Genomic DNA, 18,709 nt, shown 5'->3' with positions numbered 1-18,709 from the left:
TAAATGGGAAGGAATGATTCTGAAATTTGATTGGTTCATAGAATCTAATCCTAGTTTATTTCGGAATCAAAAATTCAGATTGTGTTGTTCAAAAACATTTTAGTAGACTTCAGATTACTTCGATCCCCCCTAAACAGGATTATCCTGATCAAAATTTGGTCTAAAATGAATGTCAGGGAAAAAATATAGGCCCAGCCACACTAAAAGTGGTCAAATAATAAACTTTGAGCATTTTGTGTATACAGTTTTGTTTTGCACTCAGTTACAATACGGTTACAGCAGTGAAGTATGCAAAGTATAACAGGGCTACCAATTAAGATTTTCAGCATCATAAAACATGACATGAAAATAAAAATGATCATTGTACAATAATATCATCTGTTTTATTGCTGGGTCATCTGCTGGAAAATTGCATCAGTAATGAAAATACAAATCGAATAGAAAAGGGACACTTGTCACATTCTCGTTGCATGATGAAGAGCGGTGCGGGAAGGTGGACCCAAAAAAGACAGGGAAGCCAGGAGGTGATGTGCTCAAACAAGGAGGATTTATTATAACGTAAGGGCTAGGTGAAACAGCTAACTACAGAGGAACCAAAGTAACAAACAAAACTAAACACACGGGGTAAAGGCAGGGAAACAGCGACCAGGAGGTAATTCTTGGGACAGAAAATTGACAAGGGAGGACAGCAAGACAAAAATATGGACAATGATCCGACAAATGACTGAAACAAAACTGGGGCTTAAATATAAGTAGACTAATTAGGGAAACACACAACACCTGGAAGAGAACGGGAGGAATGGGAAGCGGATTGGCTGAGACACGGGGCTGGAACACGTGGATGACAGGTGGAACAAGTCACACTAACGACAGACGCGAGGGAAATACAACACAAAACCGAAATGAACCTAAAAATAAAACCCACGAGAGAAAAGAAACCCCAACGAAACATGACAACTCTGGCCAGGATTGTCCATTTTTCACTACCATGTTCATTTTATGTGTTTATGTGTTGTTGTTGTTGTTGTTGTTTTTTTAAATATCATGAATATGTTATTAGCTTGCATTTTTAATTGGATCCATTTGTCTTCGAGAAAACAGTAAATGAGTGATTTCCAAAATGCCCCCTAGAAATGAACAATACAACAACAAATACGATAATTGACTGAAACTACTTTGCTTATCCTTCTCATAATGGATGTGTTTTTGGATGTCATAGCAACAATTCTCCCATATTAAACAATTTTGAAAATGCAAAATTGCGCGACATCTAACATTGGATTTGCCACCGCATGTTACCTTTGCACCTTTGATGCACATACAGTACGTACACAATGAAGGGATTTGTCGGCAAACAAGCCCAACTGCTCATCCAAAGTGTTAATTGAAAACACAGCAGGGATAGTAGTCCGTAAATCTGAGTTTAATAACATAAACCAAAGTAACTTTATTCAGGTTGTGACCATTAGCACTGTGCTTGAGTATGGAATAAACTACACCTAAATGACTCAATTAAAATTTAATGCACAGAAATGTTAAATTACAAGTGTGCCTAAACATATATTTGAAAACAGTTCAAAAAGATAAATTGAAAACATCATAATCTAATTAAAGGGAGAAAAAGCCATTTTCAAACTCCAAGAAAGTGTTGAACGTAGCCTTATTTTACTCCATGCTCGCACCTCGCATCCAGAAAAATTCGTACAAGCTTACTAACATAGCAGCGACATCGCTAGCATGATGTTTTCATGATGAAGGACTTATTGACAAACATTAAAAGGTTAACAGTTTAATGCTGTATTTTGGGGGAAAATAAATTAAACGAGAAAAAAGAGAGCTTACCAATTTATCTGATGGCCTAGTCAGAACTGTGTCATGTGCACAGATGGTTGCAGCTCTCTTTGTCTTGGACATCACCTAATCTTGATTTGTTTTTTTTTTTGTTTTTTTACCTTTTGCTAGCCAAAGTTAAACAATCTGGTCAAGAGACTATTCCTATGTGGTGGTGCATAAAGAGAAAATGAATAATGTACTTTGCAATAAATAAATGAAAACATTCTATGGGGTGGCTCTGTGGAACAGTGTTTAGCACATCCACCTAATAGTTAAGGAACCTGAGTTCAATTCTAGCTAGATCCAGCCTTCCTGTGTAGAGTTTGAGTGTTCTTCCTTAGCCAGCGCGGATTCTCTTGCTGGATTTACTCCGGCTTCCTCTCACACTCCAAAAACATACATGGCAGGTGTACTGGACACATTAAATTGTCCTTAGGTGTGAATGGGTGCATGAATAGTTGTTCGTCTCTGTGTGCCCCGCAACTGTCTGGGATTACACCTATTGAATGTTTTTTTTTATTAATTGATCAAAGCCTCAATACTGACTGATGAATACAGTACTTAAGTCATTCTGAATTTTTTTAAATATTGTACTTGAAATTATGTCCTGTGTAAACAAAGTTGCTTTGTCCATCATTCCAAATGTATTTAAAGCATTTTGTAAAGTTCAGTATTATGACAATTTTGAATTTAAAATCATTATTAAAACTATATATATATATATATATATATATATATATATATATATATATATATATATATATATATATATATATATATATATATATATATATATATATATATATATATATATTTTTTTTTTTTTTTAAATATACTTTGTCCTCATGTGCAGTTATGGTTTACACAAAGGAAAACAATGGTTTAACAAAGAATCATTTATGTTTTATTGTCAAATATAGGCAAAAAAGAATCTATTTATTCAACACAAAGATGGGCTGAAAATGACTATTTAGAAAATTCAATTCTGAGCAACGGTATTCAAACAAATCATAAATTGTCAATTGATTTGGTTGTCGATTTGGTTGTCATTGCCCCCCTACTTCAGCTGCATTTGATTTGTATTTTTTTTGCTTTTTTTTTTTGCTCATTTAAACAAAAATTCACAGCCAAAATTAAAAATATCTTGAGCAGCCAAGGACCTGATGCATACTAGAACAGTAAGAGCAACTAGAAAGTGTGCAATTCCTCAAGAAAATGCGTGTGAAGGAGAAAACGCCGAAGGAAGAGGTTGAATGGTGAAATGATGTGAAATGTTTGAATGGCTAGAATCTGTGAAGTAGTCTGAAAATTACAAAATTGGAACGGTTTGAATAGGCTAAATAATGTAGAAGATACAAGGAAAAAACTGAAAAAGAAAGGAATTGTGGGAAAAATCGTGGGACAAGGAACATGGATACACCCATGGAATAGCAGGAATCGGGGGAATCGATTGAAGTTGGAAGTAAATCGGATGAGTAATGAGGAAGAAGGAAGGTTACAAAGTTTTGGTGAGAAGAGTGGGAATGAATGAGGAATTATGGGTAATAATGTTAAAAAAAGTTATGAATTATTGGAATGTGTGAATATTAGTAATGATGAAAATGTGAAAGAAATGAATTGAATGATGTGTATGTGGAATGGAGAAGCTTCAAATGTAAAATGTTAAAAATGCCATTGGAGCTGAATTATAAATTATTATAGGTAAAAAATATGTTATTATGGGAAAATATTCATATTTATGAATTATTGGAACGATGTAAATCATCCCGAAGGCAAAATGAAGTTTTAGAGTTCAATGTTGTGAATGTGCAATGGGAAAGCTCAAAATGTGAAACGTTAAATCTTCCATTGGATATGAATATTGGAATGCTGAAGGGAAAATATGGAATTATAGGTAATATTAAAATGTATGAATGATGAGAATGATCCATGTGAAATAAAAGAGTCAAATATTATGAATGTGAAATGGGGAAGCTTAAAATGTCAAATGTTAAATCTCCCTTTGGGAATGATTGGGGATTCCTCCCATTGAAAAAGAATTGTAAAATATGAATAGGTGAAAAATATGGAATTGTGGGAAAATATTGGAATGTATGAATTACTGGAACGATGGGAATGATTCCTAAGGCGAGATGAATGAGCTAAATATTGAAAATATGAAATGTGAAAGCTGTAAATATGAAATGTAAAATCACCCAACGTTAAGTCAATGGGATTTTTGGTGTGGAAAACAGCTAGGGAAATGAGAAAAAAATGAGAAAAATGGTAGCAGTCGTTACACGATTAATTGTCATGATATGATTGTCATGATAATTGGAACAGTGTGAATTGGATGAACTGGGAATGAGTTGAAACGCTTCAAAAAACATGCGAAAAGAGGAATAACGTGTGCCGCCCTCACACAATAAAAAAAAAAAAAAAAACACAGTAAGTGCTGTGGAGAATGTTACCTCTCGTTGCTATGGCAACTTAGCGTAACAAGCTTTTACCAAACCCATCTCACACAGGAATATTCAAAGCATGGTGGTTGGGTTGTATATAGCTGAGAAGAATAGGATTTAATTGCTCATTAGGTGGCAGCGGGGCGCTCACTGTATAAGAGTTTGCAGTGAGTATCAACTGAGATGTGGTGGCACGGTGTTAGAGCACATCTGCCTCACAGTTCAGAGTCCCGAGTGGAATTCCAGCTAGCTCCGGCCTTCCTGCGTGGAGTTTGCATGTTCTCCCCTTGTGTGTGTGTAAGCGTTGATTCTTGTTCGTCCCTGTGTGCCCTGCGATTGGCTGTCAAGCAGTTCACGGTGTCCCCCACCTACTGCCCATAAAAATCTGGGATAGGCATTGGACCATATTGCCGATTCACAGGAAGAAACTGGAAGTCACGGCGGAACAGAGAGCGTCATTTTGAGCTGCTGGATGCAGGGCTTAGCTCATGTATTTTGATTGAAACATTTCTCGCTCCTTGCTCCTCCAAACGTTCAAGTGACCCGGAAGCTGATTTTACGCTGCCATATTTGGGAGCGCCTCAAATGTGCATTGGCGTGCGAAGATTAAAGATCAAGGAGCCACTCCATTCTATTTTAAATTGAGGGATGGGTGGACGTAACCTTTGCTGACGGCTTGTTGACATATGAAAGCAAGCGTGTAACCACAGGACTTCAAATTAAATAGACTTACTCCATATTTGTGTTATACATGACTGCATGATGCTCTGCATGATTTCAGTTTGAATTGCGCCTCTGTTCTATATGCTCTATATGCGGTGCTGTTCTATATACTGGACCATGGTTGCACTACACATATTTCTTTGTAACGCTTAAGTCGCTAATTTTCAAATGCATTATTTGATTTTACATTATTAAAACGTTTGATGGTTCTTAATAGTTTTCATTGTTTGCATTCAACATAATAGGTAAGAAACTTATGTAATTTTGTAAACCTCAAAAGGGGAAGTAGGAGGTTTCTCAGATCTCCGAAGGGTAAAGTTGTGAGTCCTAATCCTGCTGTCTTCCTGCTACATAGCACAACACAACAGGACCAGTGTGTGGTCAATTCTTCCCGTTATTATTTTTTTCCCCAATCCAATCCACTCACCCTCGCTCTGCCACACCTCTCGCTTTCTCTCTCACGCATCACTCAAATGCATAAACTAAAACTAAAACAGGACATCAAATGTAAAACACCATACAAACTAAATAGCGGTGGCGGTCCGTGCATTTCACACTTAGGCCTTCGGTGTTTCGGCCTCCTCAGAAGCCCACGTACGCGTTGCTGGGCTACACAGGCTATTTTCCAGAGCATTTAAACATCAATAAACCCGCATCAGCAAATGGAACTTATCATTATATGTGATACTGCCGGAACTAAAAATAATTAATAATAATTTAAAATATTTTATCCACAAAGTTTTATGAAGTTCACCAAGTGTCATGTCGGTGCGGCATGTTGGCGACGGATGTGGGGAGGTAGATCCAAAATGCATGGAGGCAGGATGAGATGGGCTCAATAAAACGATTCATTAGTCGCAGAACCAGGGTGAAAGACGAAACACTAGAGCTACACTAGAGCTGGAACACGCTCATGATAGGTGACACAAATAACACTAATGACAGAAGCCAGGGAAAAACAATACTAACACAAAAGCAAAATAAGTCCAACTCCACAAAATTAAGCCACAATATTAAAAACCCAGACAGAACGTGGCACCAAAAGCAGACAAATCGCACTTTAATATAGGAACATCATTTTATTTCTTTACCACTAATTGAATATGAACAAGACCAAATTACAAAAAATATTAAAAATGAAAAAAACACATCAAATGCTCGACTCACCAAAACGTGTGTCCCCCACTTCTTTGAATACAAAATCCATTCTTCTTTCTTTCCTCAGAAAGACTTCAATGACTTGCTTGTAGAGTTTCTGCCTTTCATTTGATTATTGACATGGACATGGACATGGACGCCAATGCTGAAAGTTGCGCCGGTCCAATTTCCGTTTTCCTCTTCTTCAGCCATTATGGGTTAAAAACAAAAAAAAAAAGTGAGCAGATTTGAATTTTCTGCTAAATGTCCATGGGTCTGGCTTCGATGTACGCTATGCTTCATGGTTGCTGTTAACTTACGGTTGAGAAACATGTTTTTTTTTCTGTGCTTTTCATGTGCTTTTACAAGCTCTGATTGGCTGGTTTTGTGGCACAAACGTAACGCGTGAGCAGAACTGAGCGAGCGCAGAGGACGACTCGAGCGAGCGAGAGCTCGATGTTGAGCAAACGCGATGTTGAGCGAGGGAGGGGGGAGTATCGCGAGCGAGAGCGAGATGTTGAGCGAGAGAGGGCTATCCCGAGCGAGCAAAGAGGAATTTTGAGCGAGCAATTTCTTTTTCTGTGTTCAAACTCCATCGGCGCGCGCTCAAACTCTTATCATTACGCGCTCAATAGTTTTTTTCTTGCTCTCAAAATCTGTTTTCGCTCGCTCAGTTTGATTTTCTCCGCTCAATTTTTTTTTCCGCGCGTGCGTAATTGTGGCACAAATATAACGCCATATCTAGATGGCGAACTTATGGCTCGATTGACTATTACAGCTGTCTGTTTAGGATAACTGACATATCCATCTGCGCTTGCGCAGAAGCCCGAACCGTGTTGATGCAAATGCCCTGGCTTCTGGCGAAGGCAGATTTCACACAGCATAGCGACATAAGTTAGCTAAATTCTAATTGGCCAAAAACTCCAACATAGAACTACAGCACTGCAAGGAGCGTAACCAAATGGATATACAATGACATGAAAAGAACAGAATATGGAGAATTATTTTACTGTATATATAAGATATATATTTTAGAAAAAATAAATGGAAAATGATACTGACTTTTATTATAGCTCAGGGGTCGGCAACCCGCGGCTCTCGAGCCACATGCGGCTCTTTAGCGCCGTCTTAGTGGCTCCCTGGAGCTTTTTCAAAAATATTTGAAAATGGAAAAAGATGGGTGAGAGAATTTTTTTTTTTCGTTTTAATATGGTTTTTGTAGGGGGACAAACATGACAAAAAAAAAAATTCAACGTTTTCCAATGCTGTAAAATTGTGGAGAATAAATATTATATTTCAACATTTCTGTCAACGAAGAATTACGTCATAGCCTGCGACACGCGTTTCTATCAGCAGGGCGAGATGCTAAACAAACCGACGGCTGTTATGGGCCATGCATCCCAAAGGGAAAAAGAGAAAATAGCTGAGGAAAACAGAGGATTCAACATTTCTTTGACCGAATAATTTGCATTCATTGTCAATGTGGAAGTACTACCCGAATGTTTGCTCTGTAGCGAGAAGTTGTCAAATAACAAAAAGAGCAAAGTGGAACAACATTTTCAGGGAAGGCGTTCTACATTTGCAGCCGAGTACCCACTATCTCTAGCCGAGTATGTCTAAACTCCACAACTGCTGCAAGTTTAATTGCAACCCGGGAGATAATAAAACGTGGCAAACCATTCACAGATGGTGACTACATGGAGTCATTCATCAACATATCAGCACACCTATTTACAGACTTCATAAACAAAACCGGGATAATACAAAAAAAAAAAGAGACATGCCTCTCTCCGCCAAGACAGTGAAGGAAAGAACGATTAGAATGGCAGGCAACATCACCGATCAACAAATCAAGGACATTAATTCAGCGCCAGCATACTCAATTGCCTGTGATGTGTGACGTGTTCGACATTGAACAGACTGCGCGTTTATGCAGGTATGTGGCTGATGTTTTATTTTTATAAATGCAGGCTGCGTTTTATTGCACTCTATTGCCCAGATAAGGGGCGCGTTATGCACGTTCCATTTTGTTGTCTTTTCAAATCCTCATAAAAACTTCTAAAATCTGCTTTTTTAATTTTATCAAAGCAATGAAACATAATTCATTAACATTGTAATGAAGTTAAACTTGAGGCGGCATCACACAACAGAGTAGTCAGGCGGGGCGTCGTTTGACAGGATGCACTGCGGGAAAAATAAACATTTAATCATGAAGCCTCATTATGTATTCGTAGTTAACAATCATTTTGATAGTAGGCTAATAAAGCTATTATAGATACATACAGCATGTGTTGCTTTCATTATAAGGCTTTTAATTTTTTTGCGGCTCCAGACATATTTGTTTTTAGTTTTTTTGGTCCAATATGGCTCTTTCAACATTTTGGGTTGCCGATCCCTGTTATAGCTATTACAATTATTATAGTATAATATAGTTATGATATCAGGTTATTTTAGGCTAGCAGAGAAGGCCTTGCTGGCCCTGACGGCTCACCACAACTAAATAGGATGTTACACATTTAAAGCTGGACGCTGAGGAGGTGTAGTGTGGAAGACATCTGAAAAAAAAAGTAAATAATTTACTGTTTTCAAAGAGAGGTATACAATGACCATGTTTAAATACATGAATCAAGCATGAAACTTGAGCTTCTGTAGAAAATTGTGAATTAAGAGGTGTGTCGATTTCTGTTTTGTTTTATTTAGGATATATTACATTATTTTACTGTATATATTTCATCTAGTATTTTCATATCATGCATTAATTTAGCGAAAACAAGGGGTAGGACTCGATAAGTTTTTGAACTTCATCCTACTCCTTTTGACCGTATAAACTACTGACCTGCTATATCCATTGTTGATGCTTTTTTTCTTTACTTATTTTTATTCTTGACATTTCCTTTTGCATTGTGTTTGTATAATCAACAACTAAAAACCAAATAAAGTATTATTTAAATTGTTGCATTTTTGTGCATTTACAGGAAATGAGGCTGACAGATTGCAACACGTAACCATGGAGATGACGAGATACCTTTTACCACCTCATGGGTTTTAAAATAGACACTAATGGAACACTTGAGTCAATAACAAGTTTTCCTCAGGCTAAAGACTAAACTTGGTCCTATGCTTATGTGACTGAGCACTTATGAAGCAATTTCAAAGCATTTTTTTATCTTCTTAATCTTTAATTGCAGTTCTTTCAGTGATTGCTAACTTTTATTTCTGTGATTCGTTTTAATGGCTTTAGGTCTTTTTTTTTTTTTTTTAAATGTTTTTGATTAGTACTTGTAATTATTACAGTAAGTGCTGTGTAAAACAGAGATGGGCACATCGTCAGCACTGACAGACTGTGCATCAAACATAAATCCAAAATTCAAACTGATACTATATATATATATATATATATATATATCTGTGTGTATCTCTTTCCTCTCACTTGCTCGGAGCTAGATGCCTATTCCAAACCTGTGAAGGAGAAATTGCTGTCACGTGACAAAAAAGGACTCCTTTCCACCTTAAATGTAACATTAAAAACTTTACGGCTCCGGTGTGACAGCCATTCGGCTGTCCATTGTGCTGCTTCTGTAAACATGAAGTTAAGCGCAACCACTATGTTTGACGTCTCTCTTTCCTCTGCGCCTGCAACAAACATGCAAGAAATTCGTAATTGAGCCCTGCAGTGTGAACCTACCCTAACTGACTCTCAGTGGTCCTCCGCAGGCTTCCTCATGCCTGACAATGAATGCTACAATACACAAAATTCTTACTTTTTCTGTTTTTGGTCTACTACAATGTGTTTAGCCTGATCGCACATGTGTTGTTTGGTTAGAATTTTCTGAATGGACTAAATTTGATTTTCATCATCGCCTGACTTACAGGCCAGGTACCCCATCACCCTCCCCAGCGACTGCATGTTGATAGGACTTTCAATTCTCGGTACATCCGAGTGGCGAGCTACCCTTGAACTTCAAAGCATCTGACTGGAAAGCAAGTGAATACTCCAAATCCTTGACAACAACATTCCGTCTTGCCTCAACCACGGCTGCGGTAGGGATCGTTGCCTTGCCTCGCCTCTTCCAGGAATACATGGACTTCACATACATGAACTATTAGGAGAAGGATATTTTGTTTGTACCAAATGTTGATTTGTTTGAATAATCTATTGATTTAGGTGATTTGTCATCATTGGTACATGGACCCTAAAGGGGTGCTATCCTCAAATTCCAAAATATAGTGTAATCTGATAGCATTAGCGTATTACCCTAAAACAGCGGTCCCAACCTTTTTATCACCACGGACCGGTCAACGCTTTAGATTTATATTGCGGGTGAGGGGTGCTGCTGGCCACTCTAAAACCCACATCATCCTTCTCACTATGTATGTAATATCAACAGCGGCCAGAAGCGGAGCCAAAAAGCAGAGGTCAAGCACAAACATATGCTGTTAAACTAAATCATTTCCAAAACATTATTTCAGGTGCAACCCACATGGCTCGGTACCAGTTGATCCACGGACCGGTACCGGTCTGCGGACTGGTGGTTGGGGACCGCTGCCCTAAAACACATAAATAACTGATTAAAAGAAATATAATAGGACTATTATTTTTACTAAAATAGGACTCACTGCCACTCCGCCGAACCTTGAACTAGCACAATAGCTTCCTTGACCCTGCCTGACAGCAGATGCGCTACAACTGGATAGTGTTTTGTTGTATTTATGTGTTTATTTGATTTTAGTTCATCTAATGTGTTCTATACAAAATATGTATTATATGAACAAATAGAAAAAAAGATTATCGAATGTTGCCATTTATTCCATGGAACTTAAATGACTTATATTGTGATACATAGGGAACCAAAAAGAAAGTTGTTTTACATCGTCTTTTCTTTTATTTATTCAATTGAACCTTGGTACTCAAAGAATCAGGACCAGGCTGGCACACAGAGCAAAAATCTACAGATAATTGACAGTGTTTTTAAGATATACTGTAGTATGATTTTACATGTCCATCCCACTTGAGGATAGATTTTCCTCCATGCAGACCCTGAGCATAGAGTTTGACACCCCTGATTTAAACCAAGGACTCATCTGTTCAATATTTATGATGCTTGGCTAAAAAAAAAAAAAAAAAAAAAAAAAAAAAATCAGACAATGTATTTCTTTTCACGATATCATGGAAATACATCAGTCGGGAGAGAAGTTAACAGCTACAAGGCCATTCAAATTTACAAGAGGTTAGTTCTTTGGAAGAAGGTAGGTTTTTAAGATGAGTTGATGAGTTCACAAGAACATACTCTACGTTCCTTGTACTGAGTAACCGCTTGAGTTTTCTCTGGGCATCCATTCCAAAAGGATGCAGGTGTGATTGTGACTGAATGCTTGTTTGTCAGTGCCGTATGTGCCCTGTGATTGGCTGAAAGTTTCTCACATTCATGGTGTGTACAGTCGAAATTTCAAATGTCATTTGGCCTCCTTCATATAATAGTTAAGCATAAAACAATTGTTAAACAAAGACAAAACAAACAAATAAAATATTGTGATATTTCTATTTTCTATAAATATCTGTTAAGTCAAATTAAAGTATTGTACACCTGTTGTACAATGACAGTAATGGCATTCCACATTCTACTGGGCATCCTGTTACATACAGTAATGATAGACTGAATTTTTTTGGTCTTGGACTCAAGTCTGCTGACATTTTCTTTTGCAGGTGGTAATATATCTTAAGGTGGACCTATTATGCGATCATTTTTCAGAGGTTCAAAAAGCTCCCGGTTGATTTTAGGAGAAATAACGACCTTTTTCTGTTAAAATACGCAAAGGCTAAGAATTGCACCACTTGTCATACCAATGTTAAAATCAGTGGTTCGGAGGGCGTATGTTTTATTTGTGGAACCAAATGCTAGTTACCTGAAAAGAAATGACGGCGAGAAGTCCCAGGTAAAGATGAGCGCAAAGTTTACACGATTTCAGCTGATGCGCTTTTCTCTTGGTTATTTAGCTCTGTGGATAGGAAAACGAAGGGAGCGTTCGAAAATTCGCGCACGGAGTTACTACAACCGTTCGGAAACTTGGAGGTTCGTAGAATTGTGACGTATCTCGCCCTGAGAAGGAACACGGTGCAACAGTGTCTCAACTGCCAAGCATTACAGCTGCAAACAGTTCAAGCGGGCAGCTGATTGGTTTAGAACATTGACCGCGTTCAGAAATCCAATGAAGGAGAGCGTGTTCTGTCTCTTCGAACACAGAATATGGAGTAATACACCAGCGACACACATTGTTTCCGAACGCGCAGAAATGACGCAGTGCCATTTTCACATCCAATCAGCGATCGGAAATTTACATGACATCACCGAACCGTCGGGTCCCGGAAGCCGTGACTGTATATACTTTTTTTTTTCACTGGGTAACTTAATAATACAAGACACTGGGCGGTGTTTGTGTACACTACTTAATGAATAGACATTAAAACTATCATCCATAGTTAACCGTTCAAAGAAAGACCGTCTTAATAACCAACAACCATGTCTTCGACTTTACTCAAAAACTACTGCGCCGAACTCCATGATGATCAAACAAATAAAGTGAGTAATGCTCTTGGGTTGCTGTAAAAGTCGGATTTTTATTGTATATTTATAGAATGCGCCAATGGTATGTCACAGTGAAGTAACACAACGTGCAGCTTGTCTATTTATTCGAAAAACGTCATTGTCACCTGATGAGAGAAACTTGGAAACTCGTTCGTAGGAAACAATAGTGACACTCCAAGTCAACCCATTCGTTTATGAGTTTGAAATAGCATTATGGATGTTGTTGTTGTAAGCATTCTCGGTCAAATAATGAGTGATCAAAGAAATATCGAGTGCATTTGCTTATCTCCATTACCTGAAATGTACAGGGAGATTTAACATGACATTTCAACATTTCAGACTGGGACGAGGGTGGTTGGACCAGCTCCAGAGTAAAAATAGCAATACAGGAAGTCAGACTGAGAGCGTGATATTTTTCATAATAAAACGGTCAAGGTCAAATAAAATGGTTAAAACTCAAGGAAGAACGTGACCTTTGTTAAAAATGTTTCAGCATTACTCTGCATCACAATCTTGAGTGCATGCTAGACACGTTATTGTTCACTTGGCAAAAAGATGTGGGTTTGTAATAAAGTGGAACTTAAAATTTTAATGATTGAGCATTTATCTTATTACTTGTGTAAACCATAAGTGCGATTTCTGTATATCAGTGCAGTATTGATTTGACAAATTAATGTCATTGTGCTTTCTTTGACAAGCCCTGGCTCAAAACGTGTTTATGTTGCACCTAATTAATCCTATTGTGTAAATTGTGAAAAGTAGCATTCATTTGTGTAACATCAAATAAACATCAGTGAATAACATTTTTTATATTTATTACAAAACATGTTTCGTTTCTTCAACTGTTTAGGTGGACAAATATTTGCACCAACTTCAACTACCTGATGAAAAAGTGATGGATATATCAATGAGATTTAGACGAGAAATGGACAAGGGGCTGTGCAGAGACACCAATCCCACGGCTGCTGTAAAAATGCTGCCAACATATGTACGCTCAACTCCAGATGGAACAGGTAATGCTCTTATATCATACAGCTATGTTTAATTTGTTTTCTAATGTAATACGAATTCCCAATTTATTCGTTTTGATGCTCTGGCAAACTATCAGATTGAGGGTTTTTTTTTTTCCCCAAACTATTTACAGGACAATAAATGTAACTGATAAGAAGAAAGGATTAGAGTATTGATTTTGATTAGAACACCAATACTGCATAATGCTGGCCTGCGGCGGAAACCTTTTAAGTAACATTTTGGTTTATTTCATATTTATTTTCCTCCCAAACCCACAGTCAGTCTACACGTGTTGGTGTTATTTATATTTTACAAATTACTAAGTAATCCGAAGTGTGAAAAACCAATTGCTCTTTGTCATGATACAATGGTAACGATTGAACAAGATATGGGAGTTATAGGGATTTAGCCCGACATCAGCCATATACAGCTATAATAATCTTTCATGTTACTGTCATCTATTTTCTTGAAGAAGGTGCATGTTTACTGTGGTCTTATTTGTCACTCAACCGAAGCAGATATACACAAAAAAAGTAGTGCACAGGGAAAAAAAGAATAACCAGTTTTGTATTCCGCAGGAATAAGCAAGCGTGAGTAAATATGTACATTAAGTTTGACAAACACCTAAACAATGATATTTTATGGCTCCTTGGGTGATATTTTTTTGGACAACAAGCCACTACTCCCCTGCCCACACACACACACACACACACACGCACACACACAGATTGAAAACGGTTTTGTTTAACGTAATGTGATTTATTTATGAATTTTTCTGAAGCGCTTCAAACTGTCAACAGCTTTATGTATAGTCTTGTCACAACTGATTAAAGATATTACCAAACATGGCACAATGGACCAATAAAAGAGATCACGTATGTATGCTCAAATATTCTATAGATTTTGTCTCAGTTTAATCACAAATGTACTTAATGTGAAAGTTAGGCTTGTATAGTTGGATACAAAGCTAATGTATTTGCACTTGAGGGGAACCATGACTTATTCTGGTTAATTAAAAGCTTCAGTTATAAACACGACAAATTGTTTGTACCTTTTGCCATCCAATTGACAAGTGACAAAGTTAATTAGTATGCCTGTTAACTGCACTATATGTATATATATATATCATTAAAATAGCAGTCAGGTTAACACTTTGTCAACACTTGCACTTTGTTAACCTGACAGAACTGAACTGAATCAAGGAATTTGTGAACCTATAATAATGAACTATTTACGTTTCATGTGTTATCCAAGTCTGAAAGATATTTTATTTTAAAAACAGGCCAGATTCTCTTGAATCCGTTTTGGTCACTCGAGTGCCTAAATTTCACTCACAAATAAATGAATAAGAAACATACTTTTGGGATACGTCTTTGGGAAGGGGGAAAGGCCAGACAGGTGATGAGCCCACAATCTCAAAGAAAGATAAGGTTTGTAATAGGCAATACCAGTAGGTATATTTGACATAATGACGTCGCACGGTAAGAATTTCGAGCGCTATGTAGCTAAAAAGGACTTACAAACTGACAAGGAATGGACTCTCTACCGTTGTGTTACTGAACCAAATGAGCTTGCAAAAGGCCACATTTTTGAGACTCCCAACAGTCCATCTGTGTGAAGAGAGAAACAAGCTTGGAGCTCCCTTTAGTTTGGTGTTAACCCTTGTATTTTTTTCGGTTACTATTTTTGGACTTTTTTGTGTTTCATCGAAGGTAAAGCATTGAAAACATAAAAACACAACAGAGCTAAAATTTCTGTTGGAATGTCAAAAAAGGCCTTAAGTCAAAAGGGCACCAAAATTCAGTCGTGCTGTTATTTGAGATATACGTATGTGTTTGAGCGTTGGCGCCAGTGTGTGCTTTCTCGTCCGTGTTTGTTTTGCAAACAAACATTTTCATGAACATTTTGCATAACATTAATGCAAAATGTTATGTTAGTTTTGAATGTGCAAAATAGGGTAGCCTGCGAGTCTTGATTTGGGCCAAAATGTTTTGAAGTTGGGCCTGCAAGTCTTGAAAGTGGGGCTCGATGTCTGCAAAAGTGTCGCTTGAGAGTGTGTCTGCTGTTTGCTCTCCGCTCACTTTGGCACTTTTAGAAGATGACATTACAGATCGTGTGCGTCATGTGACGTGTCAGTCTGCTGACAAAAGTGACTGAAGCGTAAGCATCAACTATCCGTCTGTTGTTTGAATATGAATCTATTGGATGAGGGTGTTTTCACACATCCAATAAAAACATTGTGTGTGTGGTTTTTTTTCTTTTTAAATTAAATTCAGATACGTATAGATAGGTCTGATTTCACTAAATGTTTTGAACAGTTGAAAATAAGAAAAAAAAAATCATAATTGCCTTGGTTATGCACCTCAAAAGCAGAGCCATGTTTTGTCCAAACTTGGTGATGTGTCGAGTTGTAGTGATAAACTGTCCTTGTCAAAAACATGAAACAAATTCTGTTGCTATGACTTAATGACATATTCATTGCTCTGTCAAATGAAATGATCCACAAATATTTTGTTTTTAAAAATACACTAATAACATATTTAGTTTTCTATTAACAAATTCTGCTATTATTGTCCATAAAAGGGATATTTGTTGTTTATTTATTTATTTATTTTAACTAGATATGTATGGATACACTGTAAAGATTTTCACTGTGATTTCACAGTAAATTATTGGATAGGTTTTGCATTACTTTCACAATAATAATTATAGCAGTATAGAGTACTGTGAAATCATTTACAACATACTGTAATATCGTGGCCGTGAGATTACAACGTGTTGTTATAAAAGCATTACTGTACTGTGACTTCACAGCAAAGGATGTTGTGATTTTACAGTAACTTACAGGGTATTTTCAACCTTTTGCTCTACTTTTACATTGTGTACAGTGAAAATTGCACTAATTTACAGTAGCTCACTGTGATTTTACAACGTATATTGTGAAAGTCATGCTCACATTTTCCAGTAATTTACTGTGAAAGTAATGCAATCGAAGACTCCCTTACTGTGAATTTACATTTACCGTATTTTCCGGACTATAATCCGCATCGGTATCCAAGCCGCAGCTGCAAAATATAAGCAAAAAAAGTTTTTTTTTGTCACGGATAAGCCGCATTGGACTATAATCCGCAGGTAATGATGATAAAGATGAGATATTTACCCAAAAATATGGTACATGGAAGTTTATTTTATTTTTTTATGATTTAATTTTTTTGTAATTGTCTGCCAACAGCAACATCATCTCTTTAACAGACTGAACATGCCTGCATGTTTAGCCCCAACATATTTATAGAAGATGGATGGATGGATATTTTCAACACTAACAGAATACTGTTGGTTAAATAGCAGTTCAAAATCAAAATCAATACTTCAATAGTTTCTTTTTTTTATCTCCCTTTGTTTGAAAGATTATTTTAGTGAACATAAAAACACATGCACATAATTCATATCAAAATCATATATACTGTGTACTGTTTATCAAATTTACACGTCACAAATATACCCAAAGTTTTATACATCCTGTTATTCAATGTAGACATAAATATTTTTTTAATATATTTTTAAAACTCTTTGAGCAAAGCCATTGATTAACATCATTCCAGTTCTATTTCATAGTTGTTCCATAAATTGAAACCCCGAACAGATACACACATTTGCTTGCTGGTGGCTAGGAAAAAAAACAAAAAAAACAACAGATAAGCCGCACTGGACTATAAACCGCAGGACTCAAATCGTGAGGAAAAGGTCGCGGCTTATAGTCCGAAAAATACAGTACTTTACATAATAGCCCCGCCTACACAAAGCTCAATGGTATATAAAGTCAAATGACCTTTTTATTTAAGGATAGATATTTTTCAACACAAATGCCAAACTGTCAAGTTTCCTCGTCAAATTTAAAATGCAAAGTGCAGAAACTTGTCATTCAATTGTTTCAAAATAAAAAATAAAAACATGGGAATCAACCTTTCATGGTAAGCTTTGAGTCTCTAACGTCTAACAATACGCAAGCATCCGCATTTAAAAACCAGTACAAACTTTTCTAAAAATTAATAAACTTCAAACATTAAACAATGCACAAGCAACAGTGTTTAACAGGTTGTAGAAACTTTTCTCAAAAGTAATAAATTCAAAATTAATCTGAAGCATGAACTCCATGCTGCTGCAATAACCTATGCCACACAATCAAAGTTTGTCATTTTTCTTAGCAAAGTGCTGACACAAGGTTTGATTCCTGTACGCTTTGAACCTTACTTGAGGTTAATGACCAAGAAGCACATGTTGATAAAACGAAGATAGTTTCAGTTTTCAATAAACTTGCATATTGCAGGTAACATTTATCAAGGTGTTCTAGGTTATTAGAGTCAAAAACAGTCATTAAGTTGGAAGCCTGCACTTTAATATGAATTACATGATTAAGCGTGATCCTTGCTTCTGAGTGAACTTCAGAGTTGATGATCCAGCGGCAGGGTATTGCAGGTTCAAGATATAATAGCAGCAGAATGAAGAAACTACCCCATGTAGAAACAAAGGGTGTGGGCCCATTATGAAAGTTTCATCAACAGCTGTAAACCATCCACAGGGCTTCATTATGTCATTATAGAACATGTGCGCTGAAAAAAACTCTACCCTTCCTATTCTTACATATGTTGGCTTTGGCTTTAGTTTATTATTTGATTAAAGTCATTTGTATTTTGAACTAATAATTAAATAGTTATTTGATCAAAATATATTTTTTCCTGAATTATGTACCCCCCCCCAAAAAAAAAACAAAAAAAACATAAAAATAAAATAAAATTGTAATATGCCGTGATTGTGGTCATGTAGGGTCCCGCGACCAAAACAAAGCATTGAGTTCAAAATGACATTATCTTGAATGATCAAGCTGGGGAGTTCTGCTTTGCTGGAATCCACAAATGACGGTAACATAAAAACACACTGCCATATATTTAACATCAAAAAATAAATACTAGCAATTGTTCA

General features: G+C 36.7%; 1 protein-coding gene across 3 annotated transcripts in view; it reads left to right on the top strand.

The window, feature by feature from the left end:
• Positions 1 to 12,486: 12,486 nt before the first annotated feature.
• Positions 12,487 to 18,709, top strand: part of hk2 (hexokinase 2) — a 36,122-nt gene continuing 29,899 nt past the window's right edge. For all 3 annotated transcript variants that reach the window (XM_088410785.1, XM_088410777.1, XM_088410767.1), the window contains exons 1-2: positions 12,487 to 12,712; positions 13,569 to 13,731. In XM_088410785.1, coding sequence (XP_088266911.1) covers positions 12,653 to 12,712; positions 13,569 to 13,731 — 223 coding nt within the window. In that variant the 5' untranslated portion in view covers positions 12,487 to 12,652. The remainder of the gene's footprint in view (positions 12,713 to 13,568; positions 13,732 to 18,709) is intronic.

The sequence above is a fragment of the Hippichthys cyanospilos genome, chromosome 1 (genome assembly GCF_059441005.1).
Source record: "Hippichthys cyanospilos isolate Australia breed blue-spotted pipefish chromosome 1, RoL_Hcya_1.0, whole genome shotgun sequence".
Classification (NCBI taxonomy): domain Eukaryota; kingdom Metazoa; phylum Chordata; class Actinopteri; order Syngnathiformes; family Syngnathidae; genus Hippichthys; species Hippichthys cyanospilos.
Note: the sequence above shows the minus strand (reverse complement) of the source record. Positions and strands in the feature narration are given on the sequence as shown.